Consider the following 13224-nt stretch of genomic DNA (forward strand, 5'->3'; position numbering starts at 1 on the left):
TCTGGCAAATCGGGCCTTTTGCACGGTTCTGCTTTTCGCGTCCTGTTTCTGACTGAGAGGTCGGTCAGACAGCAAGACTCGGGAGTCCCCCCCTGCAGGCTGTCGGAGGAGCTTTTCGAAGCCCGTAGATGCGATTCGCTTCCCCCCCCAGCTTCTCACGTTTGAATCGGTGCAAGATGCCGGCGATCCATCGGTCCCTTGTTCGGTCTCACAGCATCCACCACATCCACCACCCATCGCCCTACCAGGCGTGCAGGGATGTTGAAAGTTTCAGGGGCCCTAGTCCACTCACTAAATAACGGCCTAGTTCGCGGGGTTGGTGGGACGCTTTTTTTTGGGGGGGGAGGGGGGGGTTCACCCCCGCCGCTTGCGCACGCTAAATTCCATTCCCTGCGGCGAATCCTCTCTCGAGTGAACTTTCCTGACGCTCGGGACGAAACCGTGGGGAGGTTTCGGTGCAAGGGAGGGAGCCGGGCGAGGATGGGTCGGCACATGCATACTGGGCCCCCGGCCAACGGGCGAATCCTACCTCAGGTAAGTATTCAGAGCAGAGATTTCGGTTCGGCGTATCTCAGCCGGGCCGCGCATGCTTGCTCGGGGTGTGGCCCTGGGGGATGGACGCGCGACCAATGATCCCTGAATCCTTGGCTCATCTCAGGGAGAGCCGCGGAGCTGAGTTGAGACGCGCGTGTTTGTTCGTGTTCCCTCGATGGTGCGTCACCGTCGCCAAGTGCCACCAGATCTGGACTGTCTCCGGATAAGTTGACCTACTTTTCGTAATGACGGAGCGGCGAATGCAGGCGACGGCGCCGAAGCGTCGCTGTCCAAAGAGATGCCATCGAGATTGATTACACTCGCCAATGGCCGTCGGCTACTTCGTCCTCACCTCTGGACCAGCGTAAATCAATCGTCAGAAATCTGGTGGCATGGATTACACAAAGGTTCCGAGCGACGGTAAGTTCTGAATCTGATGCTTTTTGTGCTGTCCTGCTGAAACCAAACCAAAGGCCGTACATGAATTGCCAAAGGCCACTACTACATTCCAAAACATACTTTTGTCTTTTTTCCCAACGGCAAACACCAAACAAATTTTTTTTTATCCATTAATAATTTATTGGTACAGTATCGTTCAGGAGAGGGGTGGGAGTGTATGTACACGGCTGCGGTGGCAGAAGATGGGTATCACAGAGACTCCGGGGGCATCAATGCCCATTCGTAGAAGGTCGTGGCAGATTGTTCAAGTGCTTGCCAAGCATGGCCTCGAGGGTCTGTGGCCTCTGTTCGCCGTAATAAACTTGGTGGGCGAGTTTGTAGTCCTTGTCATCTCTGAACATGCCGAGTCGGGCGTCTCTCGAGGGCTTCTCGTTGTGCGGGGGACGACCAGCAGACCAGCCGCCTCTACTCATTGTAAGCTATTGATCACAAACGACCACACAGTACATACGCGGTGTGGATCTTGGCGGAAAGTGACGACTTACTCGCTCCCGGTATTGTTATCCATTGAGGAGGTGTGGCTGGATGGCATAGTGGAGGATGGAGGATATCGGAGACGGAAGAGATTGTAATCGGCAAGCAACAGACGAGAGAGGTCAAGGCCGGCCGTGAGAAAATGTGAACTAAGAAACGAATGAATACTGATGCATAAAAGGGTGCTTCAACAGACTGCGCTGACCGATGAAAAGAGCTGGAAAGAAACCAGAGGTATGAGGACATGACAGATGAGTTCGTACGGTGCCGAAGGGCTTTATTTGTAGCAGAGGTCGGTGAGGAGGATGCCAGATGGACGATGTGTGCGAACCACCAGATGCCGGACGCCTACTTAGACCATGGCCTAAAGGCCCAAGATCACGAATCCATGAGAAATGAGTAGGCCGTGGAGGAAATGACATGAAATGGCAAGGTACGCAGCTTCAGATACCAGGTACCGTATCAGCTTCTTTGGCGTCCACCTGCTGAATCACCTGGGTCAAGTGCCCACCTATGTATCTGGTGCACATCAGTGACAGACAACAGCCAAGAAAAGATGCAGATGAAAGTGTATTTACTCTCGAGAATCACGTTTGGTATTGGCCTTTCGTTGGCCACCGTGCCGGATATGATTTGGCAGTCGCACCTCCCCTCCAATATCGAATCCCTTTGCCCATTAGACAAGCGGTCTGACAGGAACAGGAATAGAGCTAAGCCAGGGACAAGAGGGACAGGGAAGCGGTGGCAAATTTGACCATGAAAAGGTTGCGCCATGCATGAGTTCACCACAAGAAGCATTTCTCACATCTTAGACAAGAGTAAATAGCGTGGTGGAGCATTGGGATAAGAAGCAACAGCAGGCTGGGGGAGGGAAGACGAGAATGACGAGGTGCAGCGAAAAACGACGGATGCAAGTAGGGCGACCACAATGCCGCAGAAAACGGCCCCCAAACGAAGACGAGTGACCGAGAAAAGTTTTCGCCGATACTGTCAGCCTGAGATCTGCGGGCGGCACACTGCATCATGGCCCGAGCAAGTGCATCGCCCAAAGGGATAGGGCGAGCTGGAAGGCGGGGAATGGCATGAACCACTTGGCCAGTGTTTTGCCCCATTTCGAAAGCAGTGCAGGCCCGCGCAGATGATGGGGGGTGAAGAGTTTCTTTGACACTTCGGCGTCTGTGCTGAAGAAAATGGCGTTCTTCAGGCTGTACGCAGAGGGAAGACAAGCGGGCCGTCATGGTGGGATGTGGTATACGCAGGAATCGGAGGGGACAAGGAAGCGGGGCCGGGAGCGTGTTGGGATGGTTTGGTTTGGAAGAGTGTAAACCATTCTGGAAGGGGAAAAAACCCGACGCCGAGGTGGGCGGCACTGTACGTATTGCGATACTTCAAGTTGAGAGAGGCCGCCAAAGGTTCATAGGCCAATGGCTGCTTTCTGGAGATGATGACCTCGTATGTGATCGTGGAACGGAACGATGTAAATGGCAACATCGGGAGGAGCAAGGGCCGGGGAAGAGCCGCAATGACGGCAAATGAGCGGTATGAGGGTTGAAGGCATATTGGACACCGGTGATGGGGATGAGCGGGCGTACGCGGCCGGGCATAGGTGCCTATTACTTGCTGCAAGATTTGAGGGTGAACAACTCACGAGTCACGACCACGCGGCCGCACTTGAAACGACGACGGGCTTGTCGTTAGAGTGTTGAATGGTGGTAGGATTGGGCGATGAGCTACATCCCCTGTCCCGGCCAAGGCGAGCAATGGTCGGGGAGGGAAGAGGACGACGCTAGAACAAGATTAGCGTAAGGCAACGTCCGCTCAGAAAATGACAACCATCACGTCGTTCTGACCGAGTTGGGAGACGATGATAAGATAAAAAAAAGGGCGGAAATGGTTGCGAGACAAGGCGGTGAAGCATACAAGTGTGGTGGCAGGGTGAAGCAAGGTCCCTCCCTCCCTACTTGGGTCCTGCTGTGTGTACCTACCTAACTAAGGGATAGGAAATGAGAAGGGAAAGGAAGGCGCATCGACCGTCCTCCTCTTGTCGTTCCTTGCCTCATCTCTTGTCTATGTGGCCTGAAGAAGGCCAGAGATGTACGAGGGAGGAGTCACTCGGGTTGTGCCTACCCTTTCTGCCCTTGTTCCTGGCACTTCTTGTTCGTTCGATGAACCATGTCCCCTGTCGCAAGTCTACTATGTAGGTGCTGCGCGCCAGTGGCGATAGCGACCCCCTGGCCCTGGGCAGCACATCCTAGTGGTTACTTCCCCGCGCTAGGCCGCTGGCTTTCCGGGCTTCCGCCCTCAGCCAACAGGCCGCAAAACTAGACGTCTCCAAAGTCCTTGCCTACATCATCTGCGTCCACGTCACTGATTCAGACAGATACGTCTGCGAGACATTTCTCTCTCAAATGTTACCCCAAAAGCAACTTCCCATACAGATCCAGCACCCTTGCGCATTGCATCATCTCGGCGCCGCTGAGCCCAAGGTGCCTGCGACAGGCATCAGGCTAATCCATCTCGTCGAGCACGGTGAGGGAGGCCCTGCCATCCTCCGTCGTCTGCCGTACCGGGATCTGACGGATGCAGCAGCAGCAGCAGCAGCAAAACCCATGACTTATTGTACCGACATGGCAGGCGAATGCACTGCATGACATTTATGGGATGAACGAACGGCTGCATCGTTGGCTGCCGAACGCCACGACGGAACCCCGGATTCACAACGCGGCCGCTCAAGCAACTTTGATGGCGACTTCCAATACAAACAGTACACGGAACCCTTTCTCTGTATTTTTGGTTCCAGAGTGTTGCTTTGCTGCTCGCATAACAAGACTGCCACCATCGTCTGTGGTGGAATGCGGAAGAACTCATGTCCCACCATTGGCATAAGCATTGCCGGCCGATAAGATTCGAGTTTGACGCGCCGACTGACGTGCCCCACGGATGACCGTTATTGCGTTGCTGGTCTGAACACGTTCTTGATATAGTTTCGGCGCCCGAGAACCTGGACAATTGCAGCATGCATAGTGTCAACTTACTAGAGCGGGCCAACAAAAGGATGACTCCTTGTCAACCGGCAAAGCCGTGTTGCCAATTCTTTCTGGCATTACGCCCGCAGCTCGCATCATTTTCCGATCTGATTACGGAACGGAAACTGCCTCTGAAGAACCAGACTGGCAGACACAGGTTCGACTCCCCAAGTACTGCCAGCTGTGCATTCGTTTGCTCCACTACCTACCTACCTTGTGATAACAAGCCCGCAAATGGACATCAGATGCAGGTCATCCAGCATGCGGCCACCCAACATGACTGAAGCCCAGAAAGCTGCAGCTATGTATCCATCACGATCCACCTTATTCGCCCCCGCCAGCAAGCCGGTTCACCGGTCCAACATCACGACTGAGACTAAGCCTTTTCTAGACGATGAGGCGTCCGTCGACCAGCAACATCTAGCGATGCGAAACACGTCTTAACGGGCATTCGCGCCCGGATGATCCTCTCTAATCTTTGAAATTTGAGGATACCGAGAGCTTCATGTCGTTGGGCAATATGGCGGTGAAGACAGCGTGCGGTCTTCGCCGAGGACCCTATCGCAGACCGACTCCTGCAATAGGCCTGTTTTGGACTCCGTTTTCTTTTTTCTTTTTTCTTCACGTCGTCAGGTGGACTCTTTTTTTCCCTTTCGTGACGATCCCAGCGACTCACCGACGCCTCCGATTCTAACCTGCAACACCAAGATTGTCAGCTACTTGTTCTACCTGCGGGCGCGCCGATTCTTGCTGCTGCCATACATGTCGGTAAGATCATGGCTGTTGAAGAGGTGATTTTGAGGCCTGACAGACATTGAAGCCCGAAAGCAAGCACAACGCACATGCAGAAGTCCATCATCTTGAGCCCCAATGCCAATGTTCGACATTCCACTTCCGCAGTGGCTTGTCCTACAGGAGAATAGTTGCGGGATCGGTTGCGGAAGCATCCCGTCACCAAGGTATTGGGGACTATAGAATTTGAATTTGCTTGTAGTCCTGTCACCACCGCGGGACTCTTGGGTGCGCGGCGTTATTTTTCTCGGAATCCTATTGCTACCAAATGCTTGCATCTGATGTGCCATGTTCCCGACCTGGATTCCGGATTTAGTTACCTTGCTTATTCTTTTCTCTTCCGACAGCCAGTAATATTCTGCAGCGAATTTCTCTGACCGCCCTTCCGTGAATTGTTAACAAGCTGCACGATTCGGCTGCCTCGACGCCTCACCCAGCAAGATCGACGACACAACCCTGCCAAAACCCTGCACCAAGAACATGTCATAAGCGCCCAAATGCTAGCGTGTCTCATTCGCCCATCAATGAGCCTCATTATGTACCATGTGTTTCGGGGTAAGAGTACCTTGCTGTCTTGCCTTCTGTGAACCCTGCCACGCCATCTTCCAGTCCGTATGGGAGGACAGGACCTGGGTTATCCAGGTCAACAGGTGTCTTGGATCAATCAACCTGCTCCGAACAATCAAAAGTTTGACCTCGCGGTCCTTTGGTCTGCGATATTGTTTTCATGTGGTGGCATCTCACATAGACAAAGACGACTCGTTGCATTGAGGCTTAGAGAAGCTGTTAGTGGGCGCTCTAGAACATTGCATTGTTCCCTCGCTATTCAGAGCCATCAAGATCGACTGAGACCATTCTTATATGCCCGATGCGACGGCTCCTCAGTTCTCCCATGCTCCCTTCTCCTAAACCATCAAACACATCAAACAGACCAATCGCAACCACACACACCAAGACCATCAAACCCACAACAAACTTACAAACTCACCCACATAGTGACGTACCAAGCCGTGAACAACCCCCTTGCTAACTAGTAACCAGATAGACTGAACGATGCCTCCCTATGAAGCCCCCCATGCGGTTCAAGCCCCTCGTTACACCGAAGGTGAAGCATCTACCGGCAATTGTTCGGAAGTCCTGGGACTTGTCGTTACGGTGACCGCCCTATCGGTTCTCTGCGTGCTCGCCCTTCTCACTGCCACCATCCAATGGAGGCGATTTCTGACGGCCCGCGAATCCCAGCAGGAGCTCGCAGACTCATTGAACGGGGTGTTGCAAGCGTTCTCCAAATTGAAGGAGAAGCACGAGGCGCAGTCCAAAGAAGTTTTTCGTCTACAGAAGGTCGTCAAGCGATTCATGCCCAGCGCCCAGAGCAGCTGGTTCCCGCAGGCCACGACGGAGCGGGGTGCCACGGGAACTGCGCATGTGTCAGAGGCTACGAAGCATAAGCGGGATGATAACACGACGCCTCGTGCACCGCTGCCCCAGCACGAGGAAGTGTTTGTCGTCGGGTGCGACGAGGAAGAGGAGCAGGAGGAGGAGGAGGCGGCGGAGCAGAACACGGAACATGATGCGCGGGCTTGCGACTCGAGACCGGATAGCAGTACGTTCGAGAAGGATCCGTCCGCGCCGAGACTCGCAACGACGGCCATCGTGCATTCTGGCGCTCGGCTCCCATCTGAAGAGCCCGCGAGTGCAAGGATTTGAAGAGAAGTGATAGGAACAGCTGGCAGTCACGGTGACTGCAAAATGTAAAGCCCACACCCTACATAGCTTTGTTTACAGCTGGAATCCGCTAGCCTCAGCTCCGTTATCTCATGAGTCTTTTGCAAGGACTATTCTCTTGTGTCGCCAGATGGGGCACGCGGAAGTGTGGAGTTGTAGAAATTGCAAGCATCGAGAAGCTATGTGACATCCAAGCTACCGGGTCCGGCCAGATCGCTGTTCAACTCCAGGGACAGTCAAATCCAGTCTCTGCACTCTGTGGTTATGTATCCATACTTAGTCTCATCTCAAATTCTGGTATTTATTCTTTGAAACATGACAGGTAGCTCCAACTGCCAGCGGGGCATTCTATGTTTGTTTTGCCAAGACTTTACTGTTGACTCAATCTGAACGTCTCGCTGACCCAGCGCTAACAGATCCTCCAGATGTCGACTCGCCTCTCGTATCCTGAGTTCAAGATTGATGACCCCTTATCGAGCACCTTTCGCCTCCCCTTCTGCTATGTTACGAATCGTATATGGCGCAGAGGCGCAGATGAAAAGGGTGCTCCAAGTCTCTCCTGAGTGGTTCTCAGCCTGCTGCCAGTCATTGGAGCATGTCTAGTCTGGATCACAAAACAGACGACCCCCAACAGAATAAACCATTGGCGGTTTCTCTCGCTCGAAGGTACTCTGCCCCAGCCGAAAAGAACCTCACACGTAGCTTCAAAACCAGTCCCGTTCTTACGCCGGCTTTCCCTGTTCCGAGTAACTCGTCCCCGAAAGCTAGGGCAAACTTGTGGATTCTTGTGTTGAGCATGCCGCAGCATTTTCCCTATGTCTTCACTACCTACCTGTCTACGTTTTCTATGGCTTCCTTGTTGGGCCATCAAGGTTCTGACAGTGTTCTTGTACAGCCCCTTGGTCAAAGCGACTTGTCAACATCCTTTTTGTTTCCAACAAGAAGGGAGCCGGGCAGACTCTTTCAGACCACATAGGCCGTGAAGAAACCCCGTGGGCCCATTGTTGAAATCTCACCGAACACGAAACGGCGGTACAAAGAGGACAACCTCCCCGAGTTCTGCTACGAGCTCCCGCCCTTTCAACAGCGGCCGATCAACTCGGAGCATCTGAGTCCTTTGTGTCTCTCACGAGACAAAGTGCTTGTTAACTCGGCCCCCTGTCCAGCCACATCTGGCGGACAAAGTCGCCGGAGATGAAACGGCCTCGAGAATCGTCCGTCAGTCGAGGCGGACTATATAGTCCATGCCGCATGTCTCCCCATATCCCGTTCCTTACCCCTCATCCTCAGCATCGTCTCACCCATGAGCCAGTCATTCTCGCTACATCAGGTTAGTACCCGGCACCTTTGGCGTGTGCTGACCATGTACTCCTTCAGATGCTGAGTTCCAAGGCCACCGGGCCCAAGCGCGTTGTCAATCAGCATGACGTGCTGAACGCCCAACTCCCAAAGGTAGCTCCCGGCACCCGCCAGCTTCTTCACATCTTCTAGGGCCTCGAGTGCGCAAACCTCTTCAGGTTACCCATCTGGACCTGGACCACATGGTATGTCTTCCAGTCCCCATTTCCACCGCTAATCAACCGCAGAACCCATCAGGCGTCCATAACCTACTCGATGTCGTCGTTTGAGCCAAGGTAAGTGGCATCCCCCTAGTTACTGACTTCATACCAGATCTAATGGGCACCCCGTGATGCTCGTATCTTCATGTGTTGGTATGTTCTCCATCCCCGTTCTGAAATGCTGACCATGTAGCTGGACCTTGATGCGGTCTGCCGAACTATGAGTTACTTTGGGTGATGCCTCCATCCTGCACTGATATAGGTAGAACCACGAAGGCGAGTCGGACGCTACAACGGGTATTTTGACATCGATCTGTGAGTGCTCTCTATTTCACGTAGATCGCTGACTCTAGGACTTCGTGCTGCCCTTCATGACTGGATTCTTGAACTACTGCTGCTGTCGGGAACCCGCCTCCCGTCTCTCCAGCAGTTGAATATAGGCGTACTGACGTCGAACGGACTCGATGACACATATGCGACCTGCAGCCTGCCTACCTGTCAATCTCTCGCCAGCTGGTTCTTGGTCACTAACCGTAGAATCCTCCAAGTTTTGAACACCCCGCAAAGAAAACGCACACGGTGCGTCGAGGTAAGTGCTCCCACCAACTATCTATCGGCTGATCAGTGTGCTAGATCTCGGCGCCGCCGTCAAACACCCCTATGGAAGCCTCTCAAGCGAGGTGAGTTCCCCTCCCATCATCTTTTGGCTATCTAACACGACAGTACTCTCGAATAGGATAACTAAAATCCAACCTTGAAACAGGGAAGCCTCCTCCTTGCACAGTAAGCTCGATTAACTTTGAAGGCACCACGACCAGCCACGACAATCGACTGAACCAATATAGGAGTTATGCTTTCAAGAGCTGGCTGTTGCACGTTGTTCGTTTTTGATGGGATGTTGGCAAGGTACTGCGAGGTTGTAATTGAGACAAGGTGCATTTAGGGGCAATGTGTGTTTAGGGAAACAGACAAGTTGCTCATTGCAACTCGAAGCGGATGATGAGTAGCAAATTCATCCCTGCGTGCAGAAAAGTCCTTGTATGATAGTAGAACGGAATGGCAATCCAGGTTTTGTCTTTTGAGGTGGATCGACCTAATTATACAAAGCGCCAGAAACACAAACCCTTCTCGGCCGTTGCAGACATTAATCGTTTTCGTAATAGGTATCTAGAAGAACTTGCTCTTGAGGCCGCCAAGAACAACATTTCTCTTCTGCTTGTTCATAAACTTGCCCACATCGTCTGCCCATCCCTGGCTCTGGTTCTGTAAATTATCCATGCTGTCACTCATGATGTTAAGCTTCTCGGTGCGCTCGTTGAGTTGCCTAGTCAGGTAGTCGCCCCAACCTTCGTTGCTCCCGGCGGCACCGGTGTTACTCGGGCCGGCTTGTCCACCAGTGCGCGCGGCCCTAGCTTCTGCCGCTGCGGCTGCGACCATCCGTTTGCTGGGCGGGCGGTTCGGGTCGATGAGCAGGTCGAGGTCGGTCGGAGAGACATGCTGCGTGCCAGAAAGCCACTGCATATTCGAGATGGTGGGTCGCGGGGGCGTGACAAGTTCGGGGTTAATGAGAATATCCGCGCTGACCGGGAGGTCCTTTCCAGTACCCCACACAGACAGGACAGCAACCTCGCTGGGCCCAGTCCAGCCGAAGATGTCACCGGTCTGCGTCACTACGGACGAGGTGCTACGGCTGCTGTCGAGCATGGGAAGCGGAGCCTTGCCAATCTCCTTGAGGCCGGGAATAGAGTACGCGCGAGTGGTCCGGTCGCCAAATACGCCGACGATGGCAACCCCATGAAGCTCAAATTCCGTGACACATGCTGCATCGCACAGCATGTCATCGAAAGTTTTGGATGCGCCCTTTGCGCTTGCAGGCTTGAAGATTCGGATCTCGGTTTGTGTCACTAGGTTTTGGTCAGTTTTGATGCCATGAGCAGCCTAAGTAGCCGGCAGACTCACCTGCAACAAGGACACCGTGAACCTGTTGCCCGTTCCTAAGCCCTGCAACAACGGGTCCTGTGGCGTGCGCGGGCTTGCCAGAGTCGGCCTGAATAGGACATAGAGCCACGACCTTGCCGTCGAATTGCTGGAACCCAGCAAGTTTGACAGTGTAGCTGTTTCCAGCGGGCAGCAGTTTAAAGGTAGCAACTCGTCCCAGGTTAGTGCCCACGAAGCAGCAGATGCTAGAGTAGTTGTCGCCTTCGAGCGTCATGACGCTGAATTCGATAGCCACCGGCCACTCTTTCCCCTGGTTATTACCATGCGATCCCTTGAGGAAGGATGATCTCTTCTCATGCTTGGCAAACTCCGTCATGGATATCTGGAAGATGACCGAGGGGCCTCGAAGGTCGATGACACTGAAAAACCCACCTTCCGATCCAATGCCTACAAACCCAACATCCGAAACGCAGATGGCTGAGATGGGGCCCTGCATCATCTCATACAGATGCCATGGCTGCAAGCCTTCCTTGAGACCGGGCTCTGCCCTCGAGCTTATATCAGTCAGGGACCCCGGGTTCGGCGGGAGGTCCTGGTGGTGGTCTTTGCCGAAAAACCTGTTGCCGGCCCATCTGTAAAGGACTACCTCGCCGGTACGGGTTCCCACCGCGAACTCGCCCGTGTTTGGTGCCATATTCATGGCAGTGATGTCGATATCTTCGTAGCGGTCAAGCGCACGTGCGACGTCGACTTGCAACATGGTCGGGTTCTCGATTTCATCAGCATGGCCGGCATCCCACAACCGCACCGTGCTGTCGCCATGGGCTACTTGGAAGATGGTGCGACCCTCGTATCTGCGCTTTGGCTTCGACGCCTCGGCACCGCCTTTCAAAAGTGGTTCGCCCTGGTTCCTGGTCTCCACCATGCCCAGCCAGCGTCCACGGTCTAGGGTTTGCACAGCAAACTTGTTCACATATGGGTGAACAAAGGAGATGGACGGGTGCAGTTGGTTCGTCGGGCTAATCGGGTATCCCGAGGGAAAGCTCATGGTCAGAAGCTCGCCAGAAGAGAGGAGCGTCATTACAGCAATGGGATCCTGTGCGCCAGCGAAGTATGGCGAGGAACGGGGGATAAGTAGAAAATCGGCGACTTGAGCACCAGGAGGCGTTGGCAAGGTGATTTGGCGTTTTCCCTGTAAGTGGTCCTGAAGAACTTGCCATGAGGAGGTGGCATAGATGGGCGTTTGTCCAAGTTCGATGAAGGTAAGCCCCCTTTGAGGAGCATCCGGGCTGAGTCCACCGGCGATGAGCAGCCCAGTGTCATCCGGATTTTCTTTGCAACACCAGGCGATGCGTGCGTATGGCTCCGTGTAGCCGATATGGCCGGCTTTCGGCGATGGCTGGTCAACCTTCATCTCTGTTATGGTCCTGGCCGTGATGATTCGGCCATCCTTCGGGTCCCAGAACACCATGCTGCCGTCATCGTGTGCCGTCATGACGAAAGTGCCCGTGGGGTGCCACAAGGCATGCGTCACCCTCGGCCGACGCACCGTGTCCGGTGGCTCTCCTCCTCCACCGGGGGCACCGGGCTGTAGCACATACTCGAAGAACTTGATCGGCTTGTTCTGCTTGAACGAGTAGATGACAACCCCCGTCGTGTACGCAATGAGCATCTGGCCAATGTCTCTCGGGTGCAGCGCGATGCTCACCAGCCCAACGACGCGTGCGGTTGGGTCTCTCTCCTTCCAGAAGTTTGGCAGTCGGAACGACCTCGTGATGTTCTCCCTGTCCAAATCATAAGCCAAGACTTCTCCGGTAGCCAGGCCAAGGAAGGCCCAATCGAGCATGGGGTCCGTGAGGAGGCAGGCAACATGACCGGGACAGACGAGGCCAGCGATGCGCTTCGCGGTGTCGAGATCCCATATTCCCAGTTCGTTCTTGGCGTCGAGAGAGACGAGCCGGTTGGCGGCGAAGTGGAGCGAGCGAAAGGATGTGCGCCTTGGCGGCTCGATAACCTTGTGGACTCTGCCTTGGCCGAAGACGAAGATTTTGCCAGGGCCGAACTTGGATTCGTTGGTGGCGATTGCGAGGAGCGACTGTATCGGTTCATAGGCTAGGCAGCTGTGGCATTACCAGTCAGTACGAAGTCTCGGGACGTGAATGCCCATCGCGGAACGCCATGGAGTTGACGCGCGTCAACGTGGGGTAGCTCATGTACTGACCTAACCTGCGAGTTGAGACCATATGCGGACTGATAATCGGGAGCAAAGAGGTCGGGCAGGATTGACGCAGACAGGTCGTTCTGCAGGCCTGTCTGCTTTTGTCGAAGGAAGGCGGCCATGGTTCGAGAGAGCGGTGCAAGTTGGATTTCTGGAGATGTTGTTGGAGGGAGAGAGCCCGGGAGAGGGAGTGAGAGCTCTGGGGCAGTCCCGCAACTTTTAGGGCGGCCGAAGGTTCCCGCTTGGCGGGGTGACACTCGCTCGGTGGGCAAAAGTCCAAGACCCTGCAGGCGCGCGACCGAGACCAACGTCATAAGGTTGACCGCCCGGCCCGTGCGCTGTTCCACAACTAACAATTCCTTCACGTGAACGATTGATTATGTAATGCACGAAATGCCAATGGGCCCCTTCTCCAATTGAGAACGTCGTCAATTCGACTCATCTCACTCTCTTCACCACACTGAAAATAGGATAGGTACCTTGCGTCGTCGATGTCTCC

General features: G+C 54.2%; 4 protein-coding genes across 4 annotated transcripts; 2 read left to right on the plus strand and 2 right to left on the minus strand.

The window, feature by feature from the left end:
• Window positions 1-1202: 1202 nt before the first annotated feature.
• Window positions 1203-1713, minus strand: CH63R_01259 (uncharacterized protein; the record flags this gene model as incomplete). Its single annotated transcript, XM_018296234.1, has 3 exons — window positions 1203-1398; window positions 1479-1616; window positions 1673-1713. 3 exons carry the CDS (start codon window positions 1711-1713, stop codon window positions 1203-1205), a joined length of 375 nt encoding a protein of 124 aa, XP_018164596.1.
• Window positions 1714-3357: 1644 nt separating this feature from the next.
• CH63R_01260 (uncharacterized protein) lies at window positions 3358-4118 on the plus strand (the record flags this gene model as incomplete). Its single annotated transcript, XM_018296235.1, has 2 exons — window positions 3358-3440; window positions 3743-4118. The coding sequence occupies 2 exons, from the start codon at window positions 3358-3360 to the stop codon at window positions 4116-4118; spliced, it is 459 nt and encodes a 152-aa protein (XP_018164597.1).
• Window positions 4119-6338: 2220 nt separating this feature from the next.
• Window positions 6339-6992, plus strand: CH63R_01261 (uncharacterized protein; the record flags this gene model as incomplete). Its single annotated transcript, XM_018296236.1, has 1 exon — window positions 6339-6992. One exon carries the CDS (start codon window positions 6339-6341, stop codon window positions 6990-6992), a length of 654 nt encoding a protein of 217 aa, XP_018164598.1.
• A 2744-nt stretch (window positions 6993-9736) lies between these two features.
• Window positions 9737-13039, minus strand: CH63R_01262 (Snare-dependent exocytosis protein; the record flags this gene model as incomplete). The annotated part of the gene is made up of 3 exons (XM_018296237.1): window positions 9737-10473; window positions 10529-12627; window positions 12729-13039. 3 exons carry the CDS (start codon window positions 13037-13039, stop codon window positions 9737-9739), a joined length of 3147 nt encoding a protein of 1048 aa, XP_018164599.1.
• Window positions 13040-13224: the final 185 nt, after the last annotated feature.

Source organism: Colletotrichum higginsianum, chromosome 1 (genome assembly GCF_001672515.1).
Source record: "Colletotrichum higginsianum IMI 349063 chromosome 1, whole genome shotgun sequence".
NCBI lineage: Eukaryota > Fungi > Ascomycota > Sordariomycetes > Glomerellales > Glomerellaceae > Colletotrichum > Colletotrichum higginsianum.